Genomic DNA, 14,212 nt, shown 5'->3' on the forward strand with positions numbered 1-14,212 from the left:
ATATAACCGCGCTTGATTATGGAACAAAATTGTGTGGCACAGAATGAGACGTATTATAACGATTTGGCCTTATAATCGAGACCCATGTGATGGATTAATTTGAAAGTAAGGCATTCTAGTTATTGATTACATCTACTGCATTTATAAATGTTATATGAGTCGTACTGACATGCAGGGAGGTGCTAAGGCGAGGTAAGTCTTATGTGATATGTAATTAGACTGCCTCTAGGCGTATTTCCTTCCTAATCGAGATTTAGGGCGTGAACTCACCGAGACATTGTCTCACCCCGCCGTAGTTTAAATCTTTTTCAAGTCCCTAGATGGAGGCACAACAAATGAGATATGGGGTTCTGCAGACGATGGATTTTGTATTTGCCTATTTCCCTATCTCCGAGACCACCCTAACCCGAGAGTTAGTGGAGTCCGTGGTATGGGTCAAGGAGGGCCAATCTTAGTTGGTACCTCATCAATTTGTAGCATGGTTCATTAACTTTCCGCAATGGGGTCGGGAGGGTCCCCTACAGGATTTTGACGAGCCTCCCGTTAGACGGGGAGTGGAAGGTAGGTCATCCAATGGATCTTGACATAGGTCATCCGATGGATCTTGACACCTCTAATGGTATCGTGGAGGATCCGGAGCCCCTAGAGCCTATGGACGAGGAGTCTAGTGTCTAGATGGCTTAGGGTGTGTTTGTTTGTGTTCTTTATTTCTGTTCGTGAACACAATTTGTGTTTTTCTGTTTCGGGAAACAAAAAATGTTTGCGTTTTTGTTCCAAATCTATTTTTTTATTCCCGGGAATAAATTTGGAACAAAACAAGAAACAAAAATAAAAAACTTGTTTCTTGTTTCTGGAACAATTTTGAGAAACAAATTTTCTCTCTCTTCTTTATTTTCTTCTCTTTCTTTTCTTCTTCTTTTCTTCTTCTTTTTTCTTTGGCCGATTGCCGGCCTCGGCCATGACCGGCGACTGGCCGTTGAGGACCAGCAACCTCGCCGCCCAGATTCGGCGAGGCCGAGCCTCGCCGTGGCTAGGCGAGGCCGCTAGCCCTCATCGACGGTCGCCGGCCATGGCCGAGGCTAGCGACCAGCCAAAAGAAGAAAAAAAGAAAAAAAAAAAAAAAAAGAAAAAAAAGAAAAAATAAAATAAAATAAAAATATTTAAAAATTAAAAGAAACAAAAAAAGACAACAAATTTACCAAACGTTTTTCTTTCTTTTTTTATTTTTGAAACAAGTTTACCAAACGCGTTTTTCTGGTCAAAAATTGTTCCTTGGAACAGAAATAGTTTTTTCTATTTCTATTCCCTGGAACAATTTTTGAACATAAATGTTACAAAACGCACCCTTAGTAGCTATTCTTTTTGGAGTTAGGCCTTTGTGTATAAACCAGTTATGTATATAAACCTATTTATTTATAAAGTGTGGTTTGGTTGAAATTGATTGTCCTGCTTTTTTATCACATGTTGATTGTTGTCTGGGAATTATTTATTCCGCTTCCGCGTGTGCATGAATCGTTATGGGTCGACGACACGTCCTAGGAACGTCGCATTTTGATTGACCATCGAGGGATGCGAGCACGCTTGAGTTTCGGAGCGTGACAATAAATATTTTTACACATTCACAATTGGACTTTCTTATTGATTCATGAGAGATGTGGGCAATTTAATGGGTTTCCATTAGTGATGTAGGGATTATTTGAGCATAATCATCTCGAGATTAAAAACTTTTGGCATTTCTAACGTACTTACCTCAATTTAATATAATTAAAATATTCCATGCACCGATGGAATATCATTCTAAGAAGACCCACTCAATTCAAATATGTAACCTATTTTTGTCGGCCAAAGTAAATATAGTAAATTAATTAGAAATTCCTTTTAAAAAAAAACCTAGTGTTTATTGTTAGATCTTTCGCCAGTGTAAATATATTTTTACACATTCACAATTGGACTTTTTTATTGATTCGTGGGAGATGTGGGCAATTTAATGGGCTTCCATTAGTGATGCGGGGTTTATTTGCACAAAAATTGAAATTGCTATCTGTTGAGTTGGTTTGGAAAGAAAAAAAGAAAAGAGAGAGAATATTTTTGATTAATTTTACTGGATTAACTATAGTAAAAAGGGACCACCGCCTGCGGTGGCCGCGATGGTTAGAGCTTTCTCCCCCACCGAAGAGGGAGGGATTCGAAACCCCGCGACCCCATTGCGTGACTCACCTGCTGCTGGATCTGTGGTGACGGCTCACCCGCCCCGGGTTTACCCCGCCATGCCGCCGTACGGGGTTTCCCTGGTCATAAAAAAAAAAAAAAAAAAAAAACTATAGTAAAAAGGGGGAGGTTGATGGAAGATTTTTCGGAGGGGATATTTACGACTTCAATTTTTTTTTTTCTATGAAGTGTCAAATTTTCATATTTGCATAGTAATTTTTAAGGAAATTAAAAATTTTCAGCCGACATAAAAAATATAATCTTCCGATTTTCATATATGTAAAATATATATATATATATATATGGAGTCCATTGAGAAATCTGACATCACTAGACGTAAAATGGCACGCATCCCCTCCTCCCTCCTCCTTCCTCCTCCTTCTCTTCCTCCCATCCAGATTATCGAAATCGTCGCCGTCGCCGAGTGATTTCCATCGCTTCCCAGTTGAAGATTCAATCATGGGCTCGATCGCCGGAGAAGACACCGCTTGGCACGGCATCGCAACGAGCTGGACCGTCTCAGCCGGCCGTCTGGCCGACTCAGTGACCGTCGAATCGCCTCTTTCTCCGATCGATGATGGCGCGGCCGGCTCCGCTCCTAAAACCCCTCTCCCGCTGCGCCCTCCGTCGCCCGATCTCAGCCCCTGCGAAATCACTAGTAAGCTTTGCTGACTCACTCGCCGCTTACCAAGTGTCGGTGGGTTATATCGTTTTCATGCAGTGAATTTATTAATTAGTTATAATATATCCAAGTTTCGTCATTTATTGCGTTTGAATTTTCTTTGTCCTTGATTTGAAGCATACGAGTCAGACCATCGATTAGTGGCTTTCGAATGATTCATGTTAATGTGATGTCGTGGTTTGTGTGTCCTTTTCACCTCGAGTACCCGATCATTACTTGCTTAAGCATCGAAGAGAATTATTTGAGTGCCTTTGTTACGGTTATTATGAGTGACAGAAGAGTTCTGTGTGCTGCAGTTAGTTTCGCTCAGAGACGCGAGGTGCGCCGAGTCTATGTCCGAAGCACTGCTCGAGTTTATGAGATTTACTAAGACGGCCAATGAGTATCTCTGTAAAGTTCGATGTGGCATTGTCAAAAGGGACGGGGTTCGTGACGAGGATGTCCCTCAAGCAGCTAATCTTGCTTCTCATGGGGACTCTGTGGATGAGCTTGCCGAAGGAAGATCCAAAGTGAGATCAATTCGAATGCTGGTGAAGACGACTGGGTTGAAGTGAAGGCGTCCAGCACTTCATTTGAAACAAACACAAATGTCGCTGCGTCTTTGAAGTCCTCTGTCAAAATGGTTATAGACTTCTCTCTTGTGGATGTAGATATGGCTTCCTCCCCTTTCTCATTTTATGGTCTCATATCCTATAGTTGATTCTGAGCTATGCGTGTGTCGTATTTGTTGAGACCTCAAGGTGATTCACGGTTGTTATGCTTGTACGGTAGGCAAGACATATGTAGGACCTGAAGGTGCTTGGAGTGCTTATGAGATTGTATGTGGATCCAAATTTGGAAATAGGAGGCAGCCTTAACTTTGAAAAAGGAAAGAACAGAAAACAATGGATGGAATTTTGTCGGCATATCAAAGGAAGAGTCGGCTCGACTTTCTGAAATTAGATATCACTGTTGGAGACAATCACACTTTTATTTTTCTCCTTTGCTCTTCTTTTTTTATGCTGATTAAATCTTGTTCAGGATTTTTACGAGGCAACAGCTGAGATTACCAGTGCAAACCCCTGCAAGTTTCTCATGATTCGTCTTTTCTCATTTCAAAGTGGAGATTGCGTCTATATATATGTGGGACCAGAGCTTCATCACACTTTAGCCTTTCTTCTTTATCTTTAACCTCTCTTCTCCCGCATCCCTCACGACATGATCTACCGGTTTGAAGTCACGTGGGGAGGGAGGGAGGGAGAGAGGGAGAGAGAGAGAGAGTCTTCTTTTGTCATCTGATGCTTCTTGCTTTCGAGCTTTAACACTGTTTGTTTCCAATTTTAGCTTTAGCCTCATTCACATCTCTCTCTTTTTCATTGTCTTGCAGGTTCTCATCTTCCTGACGAAGAAGAAGAAAAACGAAACCCAAGACTTACAGCAAACAAGGGGCTTCAGGTTCTCATCTTCCTGACGAAGAAGAAGAAAAACGAAACCCAAGACTTACAACAAACAAGGGGCTTCACAACTACACTTCAGACATTGACAACTTATATCATAAAGCATCACACAGTTAACAGAGTTCAGAATATCATCCAAGCTCAATGTAGTAGCTTCATCCTTCGCAAGAATGTTCAACTTAACCACATCAAAGCAGATTGGACACTAGTTCAGAACTTCAGACGGCAAACAACGGGAATACAAAACCAAAGCAAAAACTCGATGCAATGCAAATCCGGACCCTAACCTTTAGCACTACACCTGATCAACAACAAAGAGAAATTTGAAAAATCATGATAAACACTGTTTTCGCACGATGCCGGCCCTGGAATATGAGGCTTCCAAGAACACCATTGGAAAAAACTAAGATCCATTAGTCTAGGCCATTTATAGCTGATGTTTCAGCAGTAGGCATTGTATAGGTTACTTAGAGGAAATTCGATGTTTAATTTGGATTACAACTGCTTTGCGCTGAGCCTTCCTTATAAAGATTAGAGTTAAGGTAGAGGGAACGCCAACGGAGCACTTGCTTTGCTAGGCTCCGGCTATGGCTTTAATCCAGTACGAGTGGGAACAATTGCAATGCCTTGGCTGGGTACGATATAATGTGAAGCCAAGAAGGGATGCTTTTACGGACCAAAAGAAATATTAATCTCACGAATATTTAATTATTTACAGTTTCTTGACTACAGTTGTCTGCCTCCTTTTGGAGTTGGTTCACTGGTTTTGAATGCCATTTTAGCAAAGATGATTAACTACCGTATGTGATTCCGGATTTCGTCAGACCTCGAATACGTAACGGTCCGTGAAGGGTCGACGAATTTGTCATCGGATTACATCATCGGCGCCATTTGTGGACGTCATTTCGTTACTATCATCGCCGGACCGAGACGTCACATTACGTGATGATCTTATGATGTACCTCGTAGTCACATCTTTGCCGCGCCGAGACGATCTAATTTTCGGTTAGCTTATCATCTCGTCGAAAATCTTCTTGCATAACGCCACACGCAAGGCCGCGGTTCATTCCAACTAATGCGTCGCCAAGCTATATCTCCCCCGGATTTCAACCGTCCTCCATGTGTGCGGGCACGAGGCCCGGGGACCGAGAAATTTCAGTCCACGCACGTGCAGGAGCGGAGCGCCCACGGCCACGCCTTCCCCTTCATTTCACCGGTCAACCAAGAGGGAGGGTTGACTCTTTGCACCCACGTCCTGCATGCGAGGACTGACCAGCTGCTGCCACGCTCCTCTCTCCTTCGACGGCCATCCAATGACTGCACCAGGACAGAACGCCCGCGCTGTCCTCGTCCCTTACTGCCACCAAGCCGGATTTGTTGATTTGCAAAGTCAACAAAAGAAGAGAAGGGACGCCAGCCTTCATTCGGTGAAAACAGAAGCCTCTCCTTCTTCCGCTCACAGCTTTCCCCGACCATCGACCCGAGCAACGGCACCAGCAAATTTTCTCTCTCTCGCCCGTACCTTGACGATCACCGCCCGCCGTTGCACCGTCCAGCTCGCCCCAGCCGCGCTCGTAGCTGCAGCTCACGGTGTACCTCGCTGCCGACACTACCGGACCTGAGGCAAGTCAATATCTACTAACCTAGATTATGTAGATGCTATCGTAGCTTGGTGAGACGTACTCCGTCGAAAATCTATAATCTAGCATTTGATTCGTGATATTTGCGTGAATTGGTAATTTCAGATGTCGTCGAACTAACTACGAACATTTGATATCGAAATTCCGTGCTTTCTATGACCAAACTCGGGTTGGGAGACCAGTGCGTGTATCGACTTGGGTGTTTCAAAAGTTTAAAATTTATTTTATATAAACGGGTTCAAAACTTTTCGAGTTATATCTTGAGATTATTGATCCATGGACTTACTGGCTTTGATGTTTACCAAAAATGTTTGAAGCTTTATATACAAGCTTTTCAGGTGGGAAATTCAAGTCCATGCATATGAATTTCGAAAGTTTTGGGGTGAGACCGTGGAAAATTGAGTGTGATGAATTCGATATTAAGCCCTCGATTTTATGAACTGTTTTCATCGACGTGAGCTTGGCATATTTTTAAAGAGTTGTTTGCACTATAGTTTATATTATGATTCGAGATTTTGGGAGTAATTTATTCCCATGCATGAATGGCATGAAAGATTTTTGGCATGAAATCGTTTCATTAGACTACTACACATAGTTGAAACGTTATTGATGCCGTCAGATCCTGAGACGACAATGTCTCGGGTTTCGGGTTGCCTGGAGGATCGTGAGGGTGATGCGTCTGGATGCCTGGGGACCGGTGAGCCCCGAAGGTGCCTCGGGTGTCGGGATGCCCGGAAGTGTGACGTAACACGTATCGGATGCCTGTGGACATCATGACATGATGAGCCCCGGAGGTTCCTTGTGATGCCAGATGAGGTGTGAGATGCTTGGGGATGTAACGTAACACGCTCCAGACGCCCGATGACTGAAATATGGAACCGGAGGTCATCGTGATGCCAGGTAGGATGCGAGAGCCTAGAACGGATGCAAACACTGGTCCTTCTGGAAGATGGTGGTAGTGAATTGAGATTTATTGAGTTCTAAATTCTCATTGGTTTTGGATATGTCGTTTTATTATAATAATCTTCTGATCTGATGCATATCTTTTGCTCCCGTTGTGTGTTCTGTTTTGGATTGCGTGAAATCGAGTAGTGGTAGACATACGTAATATAGTTTAGTAGAACTTTGACTGCTAAGTAGTTGTACTCCCCCCTTTTGAGGCTAACATATTACAAAGTGATAAAGATGCCATTGCAGCCCGCGTCCTCTGGTACATTTTATGGCATCCCCATCGACCTGCGATGGGAGCAGACAGAGCACCCTAACCTCGACCTGCCAGGACTCATCTTCACCCGGATTCGGGTAATTCTGACTATAGACACCGGACTCGCCTCGAGTTCAATGCACATGGAGTTCGTGGTCTTGTACGCTCAAGCAAACGGGCACACCATGGGGCCACTACCATCGCCGCCGGAGGATGATGATGGTGGCTCGAGCGGGGTGGAGTAGTGAAGGACATGGGAGGACGGCTGTGACATCCTGAATTTTAGGTTCTGTTTTCGATTGGATAAATTGGGGTTTTCATCGACACGCCTATAGTTCTTTTCCCTGAACTGATCACTCACAAGATAACTAGTCTATCAAGTAAAGCCATTAAGGAATCTAAACGCAATAAACTTAAGAATTCGACTAGGAATCGACTGCTCGACCGTGCTAAACTGCAAGAGTCATTACGGCACAATTAAAAATTGATTAAAGACCGAAAATACGTCGACTCGATAAAGGGATGTGATTAGTGTGTGGGTGATTTCACCTGATTGCAAAATTCTTGTCGATCGGCACTAAACCGATTTTTTTGTTGTTTTGGTACCATGTGCCCGTATTTGAAACCTCATGATTTTCACAACAACCAAGAGTCGTCAATGCGCCAAAGATATATGTTGGGGTTTAAAAATAATCAACCACGGGTCAATTGTGCTAAAAATTCCTAAAAGTTACCCGATAGATTAGGTTACGCTAAAATCGCGCTAGACTGAAAATTAATCACGCAATTGAACCCGATTAAGTTTTGTCATGTCACGATTCATTTTAGGAACGTCAACTCATCTTCCGAAGATTTTTCTGCAAACTAAGATTTTTGGCGAAAATTCAAAGTACGGTTGTTTTCGATCGGAAAAATCAAAGGACCATTTTTGGTCGCGTTTTTGGGATTCAAGTGCGTTCAATTGGTGAGGAAAAATGTGAATTCAAGTGTGGTACCTTGGTGGGATTTATGGACATCAAATTGGATCCAATTGGAGAGGAATTTGGTTCAATTTGGGGGAAAATGTTCCAAAATTCGTAGGCCATGGGGGAGGGAACATTTGGACCACTTGGTTGGCTTGCTAGGGAAGTTTGAGGGCTGCCAAGGGGCCATAGATGACAGTCATGGCTGGTGGGACCTTGCCAAGGGACCAAGGGGGATAAAATAGAAGATTTTTGGGTCAAGGGGGACCCTCCTCTATCTCCAGCTGTCTTCTTCTTCTTCATGGGCTTACTCATAGACGACGAAGTCTTTCTTTGAGGAGACACTCAATGCAATTCCCGGCTCTGTGTTGGACGCACCCATTGCGGAGGTTCTGTCCAATTCAAAAAGACCATTCAGCCAAAATCCAATATGTGCTGCCTCCTCCATACAAGGAAAGGGAACAAGAGGCGTGATATGCATAATCATCATTGTTTTGTTTGTGCAACAGCGCCCTCAGATATCTTTTAATACCAAAGTCGATAGGAAAAGGAGAGATATTAGTTATATAGGTCATCTGTCGTCACTGTTTTGGAAGGTGGTCTCTCTGCACTCTCGTCCCGTGTCCCGTTTGTGATGAAGTACCATATAATCAAACAAGTGGTCATGGTTATTTTGTCTGAATCACTTGATATATGCAATTTTCACATTTTGTTGTTGTTGTGTTCTTAAGACAAGTAATTTCATTTTTTTCCCCACACTTGCCAAAAGGAGGTGAACTTAGTAGCTGCAATCATGTTCAGCAGTTCAGACATTCAGTAGAGGCTTTGTGAGGGCAATTGAATTCCCAAGAAGCATCATCTCTTTTGGTTAATTAGACCCTGGTAACCATTCTATTCCCCTATTTTTATGTTCTTTTATTCCTCGAAACTGAAAAAGAACAAATTCCGTGTGATAATGTTAGCTAATTTTTCTATTCTTCAGAACAAATTGGTGGTCAGGAATAGTTTTAGAACAAAAACAAAAAGTGAAAAAATCTACTTCTTTATTCCCAGGAACAATTTTTTAAATAAGGTCATTTTTTTGTTCTCTTTCTTCTTCTTCTTCTTCTTCCTCTAGCCGATGCCGGTAGTTGAGCCTTGGTGATGGCCATGACTGGCTAAAGACAAGGGCTGGCAAGGTCAACCTCGCCGACCTCGCCTAATCACCACAAGATCGAGCCTCACCAGCTCTCATCTCTGGCAAGTAGCTGGGCCTTGGTGATGGCCAACGATCGACCAAAGACAAGGGTTGGCAAGGTCCACCTTGTTGACCTTGCCTAGCCACCACAAGGTCAAGCCTCACCAACTCTCATCTCTGGCCAGTCACAAGCCATCACTAAGGACTAGCGACTGAAGGATGAAGAAGGAAAGGAAAAAGGAAAAGAGAAAATTAAAAAAAAAATTAGAAAAATCTTAACAAATTATTAAAAAAACGAAAAAGAGTTGTACTGGACAAAAAATTTTGAGGGTACCAAATATATATTTCTATTTTTATTATATTGTAGGAAAAAAAATTGTACGGTTTCCATATGCGTTCAAATGCTCATAAATTCATTTAAGGAATGGAAATAGAAAAAAAAAACTATTTATGAATAAAAATTATTTCTAGAAACAGAAATATTACTAAATGCACTTGTAGGAAAACAAAGAAGTATCATCTTAAAGAAGTTAATAGTGATAATTTATACAACTCTGGACAATTTTCAGCTCAATATGGTGTTGCAATTAGGAACTATTGAGGTAGAGGGTACTTGTGTGATAATTTACACCGACGACAAGGCTTCACCTATAGAGCTAGTGGAGATTGACATTGCTAAGTTTGATGAGATCCAAGTTCGATCTTTTAACAACGATTGATGCAGTGGTGGCTGTGTCCGCAAATTCTTTTGCAATAGTTAATGTTGCAGGTGAAGTTGATGTCTTAATAAGTCCCCTGGTTACGACGAAATTCAAGTGCTGATTGGACTTGGAAGATCTTTATGGTGGTTGAGCCATGGAGGGTCATGGGAGAATAGCAGTTATCAGGTTCCAGCAAAGTGACTTGACTCAAACATTAATCCGAGGTCAAGATTGTTACATAATGTCTCGAATTTGAGAACATTAAAAAAAAAAAAAACTAATTTAATAATGTGCGTGTGGAGATCCTAAATTTGAATTTCAAGCATTTCCATGCTAGGCAAAAAGGACCAGACTAACCTTAAATGGAAGTGTTAGAGTAATTAAATATAAAATCACGTTTTTATTTAATATTTTAAGCTTTCGGAACAGTTGGCAATAATCTCATAAAGTCTCACATACACCCTAAAGAAATCTAAGGGCATTGAAACCAATGTAATATCATGGCTAAAATTTTCTATACTACTTTGTGAGATTGAGAGAGATTATTTCACGAGTAATTGTGATGGCTAAACATCGTGCGAATTATTGGTAAATTGGGAATTGAGAAATAATGAGAGTATTTGAATCAACTCAAGCGTTTTTATAATCTCTATTGTACCACTTGATTTATGATGGAATCTTGTGCTACTCTCTTCGTGAAGTAGGTTACGTTGATCGAATGACATGAATCCACTGTGCAATCTATTTCCTTTGTTTCTGGATCACTTGTTTTTCGCAACACCTTGCTCTTATAAAAAATTCAACTTAAATCATTCAAGAAGAGAAACGTTTCCTTGGGGTGTTCAAGGAAAACATAATCCGGACGAAATCAAACCATGGTTCATCAGTTTGGTTTTTGTTGGGGAGTAAAAAGAATAAACCAATGGGTTTGGCTTAGTTTTGGTTTACATTTTCCCATTTCAACCAGAGCACCGTTAAACGGCCATGGACATTTTAGCATTTATATAAGTATGGTCATTTATATGAAGAATAAGTACGAGATGAAGCGAGCGATATTCTCCAATTTTTACTTAAAAATATTACTTTTTATTGATGGTACAACATTAAACTTGCGATACGAATATAAAATTGGTGTAACTGGATATAATTTGTGTGAACTTCTCTCATTTGGTTCAAAGAAGTGCACAAAATCGCAGGATATTAGAGATATTGAACAACTAGAGTTCCCAGGAAAGGACACTCGATAATGTGTGTCGCGATCAATTTTTCGAGTGCATCACCTAAGGTTTGACTAATGGATTGCTAAATCTAAACTTAGCTCGCTCTCCCAAACCCATACCAATTCGCGACTTAGGTTCACATTCTTAACATGCAATTGATTCTTAATTATGAGTCATCACTAATCGGTTTATGGTGAGTCGATTAGAAACCCAAGTAAAATAATGAGAGGATTATTTTACTCTTACGAACCAAAGACTTTGGGTACGGGGACTTAGTTACACTAGACTTCTCTAATGCCATTTCGGTACCTTTCTTTTTATTTTGAAAAATGTTTGGCAAGCAGCTTGAATTGATTTTAATTTATTTCCCTAACATGTAAAGTTATCATGTGGGTGCGCAAACCATCAATTTAACACCTAGATAAACAATGAATAAACTGCAAAACTTACCTCGAAGTAACGAAAGCATCCGCAATGTTAATTCAAAATTCACATCAACGACCATAAATATGATTTCTAATTAACACGCAATTTCTTTTTTTTTTTTTCATTTATTTAATGAGATTCATGCAATGCATCCCACTAATTTAACATGAAATGATATGGCATGGCAATATGATTTACCTATATGGCATAAAATGCTGTCTATACTAAAGAATGAAATTGATTTCTTCTAAAGACAATTTTTTTTTATATTAATTTTGAAACTAGAAAAATGTGATAATTATCTAGCTAAATTAAGATTCTATCCAATTTAAACTAAGGATTAAGTCAGACTAAATCCCACTTTAAAATAAGATATTATCTTAACCTAAATAATCCTAAAATGCAATCTATTTAAGAAAATACCTAAACACATAATAAACTAAGAAAAATATTATCTAAAATTAAACTAAGTGCAATTTTACCATAATATGCAATGACGTGCAAAATATGCCATAACTCTACATGACATAATGATTTTTTTTTTGTTTTTCCTTTTTTCCTTTTTTTTTTTAAAAAATCGAAATTAATAATTGCCAAATAATTAAACATGTAATCCAAATTAAGAAAGAACTAGCAACCTAAATTAATTGATTTTTTTTCATTTTTTTCATTTTTTTCATTTTTTCATTTTTATTTTCAAAATTCGGAACTTCTATTTTAAACATGCAAACCCTAAAACAAGAAATAAACCTAATTCAAACCTACATTTTTTTTTTACTTTTTTTAAAAGAAAATTAACTTAAGTGATACCACAGCCAATCAAGCAAAATTGATACCCAAATTAATGAATCATACCTCGCGCATGAGATCGAGTTGACCAATTTTACCTAAATCACAAATCGAATCTCGGGCGGAAAATCGTATTAGCGATTTTTTTTAAGTGATTTCGAGTCGAATTTCGGGCGCGAAAATCGAATTGACAATCACTAATTTCAAGGCAATTTCGTATCATGCAATTTCAATTTCACATAAAAAGGATAATTACACTAAAAAGAGAAAATAATGAAATAACAATAATAATAATAAATCAACAAAAGATAAATAAAAAATAAGACTCACCTAAATTATTTTTTTCTTTTTTCTATCTTTTTTTAAAAAAAAAGAAAAGAAAGGAGGCTGGTGGCCGGTCCGGCGAGGGGGAAGATCGCCGGCTAGGGTACCGGCGAGGGCTCCGGCGAGGGTTCCGGCGAGGGAGTTGTCACGGGTCGGCACGGGGCAGCGTCGCGGGGGCGGCGTCAGGGCGCTCGAATCACGGGCTTCGGACAGCGGGGCGCTGCAGGGATGGCAGGAGGCCTCAGGCGGCTGCGACGAGGAGCTCCGGCGTCTGGATCTGGCTGTTGGGCGCGGCGTCCAGCGAGGCAGATCTATGGCAACGGCGTCGTTGGGTCGCAGCGGGGACGAGGAGGCAGGGACGGCGTCGGATCTGGACCGGCTGCTGTGGGGATCTCAGATCTGCAGGCGGCGTCGGGGCGGAGCGAGCTTCAGACGCCGGGGCACGCGGCGGAGGCCAGCGAGAGGTTGCAGGCGGAGCGCGACGGAGCAGGTGGGCGTCCAGATCTGGCGCGGCAGCAGTGCTGGTGTGGTGGCGACGCGGCGGAGGCAGAAGCGCGGCGGCGCGAGCGCGGGCACGACAGGCGGCAGCAGCAGACGCCGGCGGGGCGGATCGGTGGTTCAGGCAGAAGGGGGCGGCTCCGGCAGGGACGTGCTCGCTGAAGAAGAAGACTGTTCCTCTTCTTTTTTTCTGTTTTTTTTTTTCCTTCTTTTCCTGCTGCTGCACGCCCTCTCACGCTCCTCTCTGCTGTACTTCTCTCTGTTTTTACTTTTTTTTTTGGACCTTTTTTACCGAAAGAAGCCCCCGAATTAAATCGCACACCATGTCTTTTATAGGTCAAAAAAAATGTATATTCGCAATATATTCTTTTTCCATTTTGTTTGCGCATGATACCCCTAAATATATTGTTGAAATATACACAACTCGTGCAATATTCCCCTTTTGTATTTTTCGCATATTTCATCCAAAAGATTCCCTTTTTGTGCAAAATACATCCCTTAGTGTATATGTGAAAAATCTTAATGGAATATGTGAAAAATTCTTCCCTCAGCGGCGGTCTAAAATAAAACAAAATAAAAATAAAATGTTTCTAAACTATATGCCATGTATTTTTTTTTTTTTTTTAGTAAAGATTAACCTCAAGAATTATGCAAAATTTTAGGTGTCCACAATGTGCAATTAGAACAAACAAGGATAACTATTACATGAAGAAACAAAACAAAGGTGTGAACAAAGCATGAGTGATAACCGTCCATCAATCCACCGAAGTATGAACAGTACCCCCATTATATTTGGAACTGTTCGCTCAAGCCAAGATGTACCATCAATAACCAGGCCAAGGTGACAAGTTCTCCTCCTTTACTAAGTTGTTGAGCATGATTGTAAGGATGGCAATGAATCACAGCATACCCTAGCAATTCCACCCATACTTCACTAAGGATCAC

At 41.0% G+C, this 14,212-nt stretch overlaps 1 protein-coding gene across 1 annotated transcript; it reads left to right on the forward strand.

Annotated features, from left to right (window-relative positions):
• The first annotated feature begins 2,564 nt into the window (after positions 1 to 2,564).
• LOC120288927 lies at positions 2,565 to 4,069 on the forward strand. Its single transcript, XM_039303205.1, has 2 exons — positions 2,565 to 2,866; positions 3,187 to 4,069. Exons 1-2 carry the CDS (start codon positions 2,783 to 2,785, stop codon positions 3,442 to 3,444), a joined length of 342 nt encoding a protein of 113 aa, XP_039159139.1. The 5' UTR covers positions 2,565 to 2,782; the 3' UTR covers positions 3,445 to 4,069.
• Positions 4,070 to 14,212: the final 10,143 nt, after the last annotated feature.

This window comes from Eucalyptus grandis, chromosome 10 (genome assembly GCF_016545825.1).
Source record: "Eucalyptus grandis isolate ANBG69807.140 chromosome 10, ASM1654582v1, whole genome shotgun sequence".
NCBI lineage: Eukaryota > Viridiplantae > Streptophyta > Magnoliopsida > Myrtales > Myrtaceae > Eucalyptus > Eucalyptus grandis.

Coding starts and splice junctions, on each gene's coding strand:
- LOC120288927 (XM_039303205.1), top strand. CDS start 2,783: ATGATGGCGCGGCCGGCTCCGCTCCTAAAACCCCTCTCCCGCTGCGCC. Junction 2,867..3,186: donor CAGCCCCTGCGAAATCACTA/GTAAGCTTTGCT, acceptor TGTGTGCTGCAG/TTAGTTTCGCTCAGAGACGC.